The 11,064-nt window shown below is 40.6% G+C and overlaps 1 protein-coding gene across 1 annotated transcript; it reads left to right on the top strand.

Moving 5' to 3' along the window:
- The first annotated feature begins 6,146 nt into the window (after positions 1–6,146).
- On the top strand, positions 6,147–8,276 carry LOC127258801 (protein FANTASTIC FOUR 3-like). Its single transcript, XM_051285799.1, has one exon. The coding sequence runs from the start codon at positions 7,156–7,158 to the stop codon at positions 8,014–8,016; it is 861 nt and encodes a 286-aa protein (XP_051141756.1). The 5' UTR covers positions 6,147–7,155; the 3' UTR covers positions 8,017–8,276.
- Positions 8,277–11,064: the final 2,788 nt, after the last annotated feature.

The raw sequence follows: 11,064 nt of genomic DNA, 5'->3' as shown, positions 1-11,064 counted from the left end.
ACGGATTTTCGTGAATATGTGGGCATAAAAAAGGGATTTCCTGCGATGCACGTCGCGGCAAAAAATTGCGAACGACGACCATGTCCGCTGTTCACGGATCCGTCGTCCAGCCGTATATTGCAAACGAGGATTCGTGCAGGGATGCCGACGGAGCCGCGTCATCGCGAGAAGTCCAACAAGCGTTATCGTTTAGAAAAAAAAGAACTAGTAACATGGATTCCGTAAGTGAACCTGCGAAAGGATCATTGTCGACGTCTGCCCCGGCAGACAGCAGCGAACTCGTGACCCGACGTACGAATGCCGCACAGCCGTCCATCGAGACAGAGTGGGCGTCCCAAAAAACTCATGTACGGATTTTTGTGAATATGTAGGCATCAAAAAGGGATTTCCTGCGATGCACGTCGCGGCCAAAAATTGCGAATGAGGACCTTGTCCGCCGTTCACGGACCCGTCGTCCAGCCGTATATTGGAAACGAGGATTCGCGCAGGGACGCCGACGGAGCCGCGTCATCGCGAGAAGTCCAACAAGCGTTATCGTTTAGAAAGAAAAGAACTAGTAACATGGATTCCGTAAGTGAACCTGCGAAAGGATCATTGTCGACGTCTGCCCCGGCAGACAGCAGCGAACCGTGACCTGACGTACGAATGCCGCACAGCTGTCCATCGAGACAGAGTGGGTGTCCCAAAAAACTCTTGTACGGATTTTCGTGAATATGTAGGCATCAAAAAAGATTTCCTGCGATGCATGTCGCGGCCAAAAATCACAAACGACGACCTTGTCCGCCGTTCACGGACCCGTCGTCCAGCCGTATATTGCAAACGAGGATTCGCGCAAGGACGCCGACAGAGCCGCGTCATCGCGAGAAGTCCAGCAAGCGTTATCGTTTTGAGAAAAAGAGAACTAGTAACATGGATTCCTTAGGTGAACCTGAGAAAGGATCATTGTCGACGTCTGCCCCGGCAGATAGCAGCGAACTCTTGACCCGACGTACGAATGGCGCACAGCCGTCCATCGAGACAGAGTGGACATTCCAAAAAACTCCTGCACGGATTTTCGTAATATGTAGGCATCAAAAAGGGATTTCCTGCGATGCACGTCGCGGCCAAAAATCGCGAACGACGACCTTATCCGCCGTTTGCGGACCCGTCGTCCAGCCGTATATTGCGAACGATGATTCGCGCAGGGACACCGACGGAGCCGCGTTATCGCGAGAAGTGCAAAAGGTGTTATCGTTGTGAGAAAAAGAGAACTAGTAACATGGATTTCGTAGGTGAACCTGCGAAACAATCATTGTCGACGTCTGCCACGGCAGACAGCAGCGAACTCGTGACCCGACGTACAAATTCCGCACAGCCGTCCATCGAGACAGAGTGGGCGTCCCAAAAAACTCGCGCAGCGACGCCGACGGAGCCGCGTCATCGCGAGAAGTCCAAAGAGCGTTATCGTTTTAAAAAAAAAAAGAGAACTCGTAACATGGATTCCGTAGGTGAACCTGTGAAAGGATCATTGTCGATGTCTGCCCCGGCAGGCAGCAGCGAACTGGTGACTCGACGTACGAATGCCGCACAGCCGTCCATCGAGACAGAGTGGGCGTCCCAAAAAACTCCTGCACGGATTTTGGTGAATATATAGGCATCAAAAAGGGATTTCCTGAGATGCACTTCGCGGCCAAAAATCGCGAACGACGGCCTTGTCCGCCGTTAACGGACCCCTCGTCCAGCCGTATATTGCGGACGAGGATTCGCGTAGGGACGCTGATGGAGCCGCATCATCGCGAGAAGTCCAACAAGCGCTATCGTTTAGGAAAAAAGAGAACTAGTAACATAGATTCCGTAGGTGAACCTGCGAAAGGATTGTTATCGACGTCTGCCCCGGCAGGCAGCAGGGAACTGGTGACCTGACGTACGAATGCCGCACAGCCGTCCATCGAGACAGAGTGGGCGTCCCAAAAAACTCCTGCACGGATTTTCACGAATATGTAGGCATGAAAAAGGGATTTCCTGCGATGCACGTCGTGGCCAAAAATTGCGAACGATGACCTTGTACGCCGTTCACGGATCTGTCGTCCAGCCGTATATTGCGAACGAGGATTCGCGCAGGGACGCCGACGGAGCCGCGTCATCGCGAGAAGTCCAACAAGCGTTATCGTTTTGAGAAAAAGAGAACTAGTAACATGGATTCCGTAGATGAACCTGCGAAATGATCATTGTCGACGTCTGCCCCGGCAGACAGCAGCGAACTCGTGACCCGACATACGAATGGTGCACAGCCGTCCATCGAGATAGAGTGGCCATTCCAGAAAACTCCTGCACGGATTTTCGTGAATATGTAGGCATAAAAAAGGGATTTCCTGCGATGCACGTCGCGGCCAAAAATCGCAAACGACGACCTTGTCCGCCTTTTGCGGACCCGTCGTCCAGCCGTATATTGCGAACGAGGATTCGCGCAGGAACGCCGACGGAGCCGCGTCATCGCGAAATGTCCAACAAGCGTTATCGTTTAGAGAAAAAGAGAACTCGTAACATGGATTCCGTAGGTGAACCTGCGAAAGGATCATTGTCGACGTCTGCCCCGGCAGACAGCAACGAACTGGTGACCCGACGTACGAATACCGCACAGCCGTCCATCGGGACAGAGTGGGCGTCCGAAAAAACTCCTGTACTGATTTTCGTGAATATGTTGGCATAAAAAAGGGATTTCTTGCGATACACGTCGCGGCCAAAGATTGCAAACGACGACCTTGTCTGCCGTTTGCGGACCCGTCGTCCAACCGTATATTGCGAACGAGGATTCGCGCAGGGACGCCGACGGAGCCGCGTCATCGCGAAATGTCCAACAAGCGTTATCGTTTAAAGAAAAAGAGAACTCGTAACATGGATTCCGTAGGTGAACCTGCGAAAGGATCATTGTCGACGTCTGCCCCGGCTGACAGCAGCGAACTGGTGACCCGACGTACGAATACCGCACAGCCGTCCATCGAGATAGAGTGGGCGTCCCAAAAAACGCCTGCACGGACATTCGTGAATATGTAGGCATCAAAAAGGGATTTCCTGCGATGCACGTCGCGGCCAAAAATTGCGAACGATGACCTTGTACGCCGTTCACGGACCCGTCATCGAGCTGTATATTACGAACGAGGATTCGCGCAAGGACACCGACGGAGCCGCGTTATCGCGAGAAGTCCAAAAGGTGTTATCGTTTTGAGAAAAAGAGAACTAGTAACATGGATTTCGTAGGTGAACCTGCGAAACGATCATTGTTGACGTCTGCCACGGCAGACAGCAGCGAACTCGTGACCCGACGTACAAATGCCGCACAGCCGTCCATCGAGACAAAGTGGGCGTCCCAAAAAACTCGCGCAGGGACGCCGACAGAGCCGCGTCATCGCGAGAAGTCCAAAGAGCGTTATCGTTTTTTAAAAAAAAAGAGAACTCGTAACATGGATTCCGTAGGTGAACCTGCGAAAAGATCATTGTCGACGTCTGCCCGGCAAGCAACAGCGAACTGGTGACCCGACGTACGAATGCCGCACAGCCGTCCATTGAGACAGAGTGGGCGTCCCAAAAAACTCTTGCACGGATTTTCGTGAATATGTAGGCATCAAAAAGGAATTTCCTGCGATGCACGTCGTGACCAAAAATCGCGAACGACGACCTTGTCCGCCGTTCACTGACCCATCGTCCAGCCGTATATTGCGAACGAGGATTCGCGCAGGGACACCGACGGAGCCGCGTCATCGCGAGAAGTCCAACAAGCGTTATCGTTTTGAGAAAAAGAGAACTAGTAACATGGATTCCGTAGGTGAACCTGCGAAAGGATCATTGTCGACGTCTGCCCCGGTAGACAGCAGCGAACTCGTGACCCGACGTACGAATGGCGACACAGCCGTCCATCGAGACAGAGTGGGCGTCCCAGAAAACTTCTGCACGAATTTTCGTGAATATGCAGGCATCAAAAAGAGATTTCCTACTATGCAGATCGCGACTTACAAGGAAGCGTACGACGAAACTCTGCTTGTTGGTTCAGCCCTGAGGGCCCATGGTTTTGAACCTGTAAGAAATTAATATCATCAACCTATTATTGACTCACTCAATAACTGACTGTCTTCAATAAATATTAGTACTGTACTACTCAATTTCTTACTATCATTTACCGTTACTTAAATCTGTCATTTTGTTGAAGGGTGATCGCGTTGGAATTTATGGTTCAAATTGTCCCCATTGGATCGTCGCCATGGAGGTCAGGCTATGAATATATGGACTCCTTAATTTCCCCGTCTTGTGCTTGGGTTTGGGTTAGTCATGATTATGATCATCTATTTCTTTTCTTTCCAGGCCTGCAATGCCCACAGCTTAATTTGTGTTCCCCTATATGATACGCTTGGTGAGAAACTGAGAACTAATCCAACTGAATTAGAGTATAAGATATTTGCATTATGTTGGCTAACTGGTTCGGCACATGTGTGGGCTAATGATATGCTACTGCAGGTACTTTCTTTCATTTCCAGTTTTCGGGTCGTTTTGGTGGACTTGGAGCAGCTGTTGTATTTGGCACTTCCACCCTGTCTTGGATACATCTTTAGGAGACCTTCGCGCTTTGGGCCTTTGTTCTTCCAGAGGGTATGTACATTCTTATCCTACCGAACTTATGGTTGCCAAATGTTCTCCACTCTCATCTTTGTTCATTTGGTAAAACTGATTCACTGTTGGGCATTCAAACTGATGAAATAAATATGCTTAGAAACAATGGAGCAATGAAATAATTGTAATGATTTTTTTGATATTTTGGTGACATAAAACCATACTCTAGCAGCTGAAAAATCATGAGTTGTATCATTGCTATTTTGGAATGGTTTATTTACTGCATGGTTAAACTGGAATACGTGTACATATTGCACAATTTCCTTTGCAGGCTGAGACATAGGAACAAGGTTCCACTAGCTTTTGTCAAAAATGGAAATATTAAAGTGAAACAAGATTATACTTTGTAATGAGAAGAAACAATGGGGTAGAGCCCAGCTTGATATTTGTAGATTTTTGTCATGCAAAAAGGTGAGGGTAAAAAGACTGTGTGCACATGAACTGACTACTGAGAAAATTTTGCTTTTGATTTTCAATGAAGAAGAGGAAATAACACTTGAAGATTCAACACCCCAAAAACAGTTCACCTATCAATATATATACTTAATTTTTCAGTAGTAGTTGGGATTGTGAAATTGTGTGGTAGTGGAAGCCTGTCCAATTTACATTCAAATGGAGCCTCTTTTGTGTTTCATGTTATGTTTTGCTCTGTTTAGAATTGACACTGACATATAAAAACGAAAATAAATAAATGAGTGCCAAAACACCCTTCTTTTTCGGTTTTCAGTTGCATTTGCATCTCTTATGCTATTGAATTATGTTCTTGATCAGATCCATTGAACACCTCTTAATCATTGATTGATCAAAGCATATGGCTGTCTGTTTGGCTACAAGTACTGTCTCTATGGATCGTCAACCAAACATTTTTTTCTCAGAACTGTTGCATATGTTTCACAATGTGTTAATAATAATACCCATCCCATGTGGGAGTTCCATTGCTGTTGTTATAGGTCTGTGCTCGGCATCCATGGCATGTGCTACACATGGGCCAAACTCATCATATGTTCAGGTTAGTTCTTGCGTGAATATTACATACATACGACTGCGCTCCATGTGCTATTATGCAACGTGACCTTCGTGTCGACAAGTAACTAAAAAAAATTTCTCTGTGGTATGATACCATATTGGCAAATGTCTGGAAATATTACAGGTCTTATCAGGGGTGTGTTTTTGAGATATGCAGATTTTGTTATTTGTGGTAAAATAGTGACGTAACAGCGTGATCTTTTTAAAGGGTGAAAATGAAGTGCACATCAACAACTATTTACTCCCTAGGAAACAACTTTAGGATTATTAATGGTTGTCTGCATTTTGCCAAGTTTAGCCTAAACGAGAAGCCGGATAGAACCTCAATGTCTGTATGTATATTAGTGTACTTGCAATAAGCAGCATATCTAATATACATATGGGATAACCACCATCACTGTCTATTGAACAAGTGAAGGGCTAAGACAAACCAGTGAACAACACATACACAAGTTGTCCAAGAACAAGTCATTTGACAGATGAAACAAATTTTTTATTTTTTTCTGCTAAAAATTGTGACATTAGGAAATGTGGGATGTCATTTTCTTGTGGTCCTAATTGAGAAAAGAAAAGATTCAGTGGTGTGTGGTTTTTGTGAAATTGCTTGCAATTTTTTATTGAAGGAGCAAGAATTAGCAGTAGTGTATGATGTATAATATTACACTGTGCTTGTCATTTTTCCTTTTTAGAGAAATGATATTGTAGGGCTTAAAAGACTCCATTTTTATTTATCAATACATTTATTTCTTGATAGGTCTTAAATAATTGCCCTTGATTGAACTAAGATGTGATCATTGATCAAGATTTTGTTTTTAAATACTCTGCCTCTAGACACTATTATGCTGGTTTACTTTTGGGGTGAAAACATGATGATGGTGTGATTGTCTTGAATTCATTTCCGGTAAATAAATCCTAGATTTGAACGAATCAGATCCAACCCTTCTCTAAACTGCAACAAATCCATTGTTACTGTCTGGTCTTGGACCATAAAAACAACCAATCATTGATCCAAACTTAGTAGGATCATAATCATTTCTCTCTTTGTCATCAAACCCTAATCCTATTTTTTAACTCATTAATGTGCACATTTGATTAGAGAATCCATTTCTTGTTGTCAAGAAATATGGGGGGATGATGGGGGTGTCCCACATGAAGACCTCTTCTTCCTTGCACACTTTTTGCACCTATAAATCCACCCCACCCCCACCCCCTTTATTTTTATCATTCAAATTCCATCCTCTGATTTTTTCTCAAATCAAAATCAAAATCTCAAATCTCTTATCACACCACCATTCCCCCCCTGACATGTCCTCGTGATTTTCAAGAATCAGATGTCCTCTTCACCTCTCAAAAATCAAAACATTGTAACAACAAAAAATAAAAAGGCAACACTGTCTCTTTGTTCTTCATCCCCTGATTTTTGCCCCCTTTTTTTTTTTTCCTTCACATCATCATCAAATATAACATCAAGAAATAAAAAACATCATCATGTCCTTTGCTTCAAGTGTTTGTCAAGGGCTGCAATCTTGTTTGGAGCCGCTTGTATTAGAGCCTCGGGTCATAATGCACCAGTTGGCTCCATCCAAACAGCCCTTATCCTCCTCCTCATCATCCTCGTCCCAATCCCAAATGCTTCAAAAACAAGATGAACTCCTCCTCCTCCATTCTGATAAAAATGGGGAAGAAGAGATATATGTCCACCCCCTTGTGCGGCGATCAAGCTCTTTGCTCAGCACAAGAAGCCTGGAGATGTGCACCGAGAGCCTGGGGAGTGAAACTGGGAGCAGTGTAATTGATTCGGAGGCCATGAATGAACTTTGCTGTAATGACAAGCAGAAGCCGAAAGGTGGTGGAGGAGGAGAATCATGTAAGAAAGTGAAGAAAGAGAGTAAGTTTCCACCTCCTTTGAGTTCCATCAGTGCAAGTGAAGGGGGGGTTCAAGTTCAGACACATCGGGAAGGGGGACGACTGGTGATCAAGGCCTACTCTTTTCCCATGAGCTCTACGTCCTGTTTTCAGGCGGAGCGCAAGAATGGAAGGCTGAGGCTTTCCTTGGTTAAAGATGATGATAGTGACGAGTTGTTGGATTGTTGTGAGAATAATGATGGAGGAGAGGGAAGTGTGGATGATGCAGAAGAAGTAGAGGTTGTTGTTGATGATGATGATGATGATGATGGGTTTTGGGAAGGGAAGAAGAAGAAGAAGATAGGTGGGTGTAAGGTGGGTAGGGGCGGGGGTAAGGAGTGGGGAAGAAGAAGCAGAAGCAGGTGGTGCAATGGGGATGATAGTAGTGGTAGTAGTAGTGGTAAGAGGGTACCAAGTTTGCCATTTTGTGTGGCTATTTCTTGATCAAAGAAGGCCTTCTTCTTCTTGTTAACAATTAATTAATTAGGAATGTGTATTTGGAGTAGTTATTACTACTAGTCTGGTTCTTAGGGGTTGTTTGTTTTGCATGGAATGGAATGGAATGTAGAAATTGGTAGTTATTATGGTTACAAGGGTAAGAGACAGCAGCAGCTGCTGCAGCACCACTACAATTAATATAATGTAATATTCCATTTCATATTGATTGATTAAATTAATGGTTTAATTCTTCATTGATTATTATATTGATTGATAGGCATTATATTATAATCATTTCAACTTTCTTATCTGATACGTGCAACAATTATTGTACTATTTTATTTTTTAAACATAAATTTTATATTTTTATCCTTCATTCATTTATTACTTTTAATCTCCACTATACAATTAAGGATAAATTTGTCAAATCATAACAAAAAGACAATCACCTAAAAAATCGTGCAAATATACTTTAGGACAATAGAACTTGTACGAAGGGAGTTTATATGATGGATGATAAATTAGGATTAGATTAGATTTGATTTGATTGTGTGTACTTGGAACATGTACTTAGTAACTTTTTGTTTTATTAATGGTTGCTGTAATTAATGCTTCCTCCGTCCCACATGCAATATCCACGTTGCCATTTTTGTCCGTCTCATATTCTATATTGTTTTTCTTTTTTGGAAAATATTACACACTGTAATCTCATAACTTTTTAATTTATTTTTTTTATTAATTTTAATTAAACTAATCAGTTATTTTAATCTTAATTTATAATTATTTATATTATAAGATAATTATTTTCACTAATATATTCTTACTTATCTACTAATTACACCCCTCCTAAAATACATTGTCTACAATGTAGCGGTATATGGTATATGAGACGGATGAAGTACTTTTTTTTGTCATTCAAATTTATTTTTATTTTTTATTAATCTAAATTTATTATCTACCACATTTTCTAATTTTTCTTTATTCTATATATATAATAAAAAAAAAAAATTATATTTTTTAAAAACTTATGTCATGTGATGAAATACATGAAAATGGGGTGGTGGCGGATTTGGTGAAAATATGTATATATATATATATATGTATATGTCACTGAATTAATTAATGTGAATTCTTCAAAGGCTCTGTCATCATTGCCATTGTCACCATGGGTGTTCCGTTGGTTCGACCCGGCAAATACACGCACCCGATAATAATAATAATAATAATAATAATATTCCATTGAATTAAATTACAAATAGAAATATAAATGGAAGTAGATGGTAACTGCAGTTGCAGTCCAGCAGGCATGAAGATGGCATGTGCTCGTCTTTTGGGACACTCACTATGCTAAAAGGGAGAATTTAAGGATATAAATGCAAACAATACATGATCAAAGTATATAGATATTTTGTATGAATCCACTACTTTATTATTTTGTATTATGATATGTCATTCTATTTTATTATATAATATACAATACGTGAATGTTCAACCCTCAAAGACAATATTATATTCATACAGTACAGTTACATGTTTTTATTTAACACAGATGTGTTTGTTAAATGCAAGAACAATGCTATTTCTATGCTTCAAATATGCTCAACCAACAACATATAGGATCTCATGTTGAAATCAATTAATAATTTAGCATTGTTGAATTTAATTAGGATCATTGATTCAAAAAATATGTTTGAAGTAACTAAATTGTCTTTATTTAATCAATCGTTACTATTAATTCAGCTGATGTTGTATTAATTTTTCACATCAGCATGTGATCCAAGACTAACCAACAAACATATATTGATATATATATATATATATACAACACAAATTGACAATTTCATCTATCTATCTCTCTTTTGAATATTCAATTCAATCTAATCCACACATCCACAATTCTCTTTATCCATCCATCCTTAATTAATTAGCTCAACTAATTAAACGATCGCTTCTAATTTGAAGTATTTTTTTTTTATATGTAAAATATAGATAATTGTATTGGTTGTCGTGTTATATTGGATTAAAACGATTATATCTATATAATTTATTAACTAATATTAATATATTATAATTAAATTATCGTATCAGATTCATGACCAATATATATAATTTTTCGTAGTTAAACCATCAAGTGGTGAGATATTCCTTACTTGAGAGCTAGGTCCTAAATTGGATCTGGAATGAGTGTGTATGTGCTTGATGTTGGGGAAAATACCCATCGAGTATCATATTCCTATCGAATCAGATTAGTTTTTGCCGGCTAAGTGAGTTGCATGACAAACGTGGGTGTTTTGGACACACACACTCACGTACACTCGATGGATCATATAAATTGATCATCATCTTCATATATATTTGAGATGTGGTCATGGAATGGAATATTCTCCACCTCCATCTCTTATATTCTCTTCTCTATCTTTATAAATTTTCTTATTTGTCGACGACTAGGGACCAACCTATATGTATTTATATTCATATATACATATGGTCCATTTTAATTAATTGCCAGAAGACGATGCTATTTATTTATTTATGATCTTATTTAGCTATGCATGAGCCATGACACACGTTTCCCAGTTTCTTGGATATTATTTAGTTTGGATCATTATTATATTTTTTGGGTGTCTTTTTTTATTTTCTTAAATATTATATCAAATACAAAAATGTAAACTCATTTGATTTGATTTGATTTTTTTTATTTTTTTTTAAGATCGCTATCAATAAATAATGCCAAAAGCTACATATATATATATATATATATATAAACATAGCCAAAATGTAACTTCAAATCAAAATTTTAATTAGCAGCACAAAAAGAAACCCACATTAAGATGTTCATACGATCGACGCAGCATGCATGTACCTTTTCTCCTTGGTAAAATATGGAAAATCATTGGGTAGGAATTACGATTAAGTGAGAGTTGGAGGGTGTGAAAGTGAAAAAATTGACCTAGGGGATCAACGATTCACTCCCAGCTGCTGCTGTTGGATTCATATTAATTAAAATCTTCAGTACTTATTTAAAACTATATATATATATATATATATATATAT

The sequence above is a fragment of the Andrographis paniculata genome, unplaced genomic scaffold, assembly GCF_009805555.1.
Source record: "Andrographis paniculata isolate CXL003 unplaced genomic scaffold, ASM980555v1 Contig5END, whole genome shotgun sequence".
NCBI lineage: Eukaryota > Viridiplantae > Streptophyta > Magnoliopsida > Lamiales > Acanthaceae > Andrographis > Andrographis paniculata.
This window is presented reverse-complemented; position numbering and strand designations above follow the sequence as displayed.

Excerpts from the sequence above, each read along its gene's own strand:
- LOC127258801 (XM_051285799.1), top strand. The coding sequence starts at position 7,156 with ATGTCCTTTGCTTCAAGTGTTTGTCAAGGGCTGCAATCTTGTTTGGAG.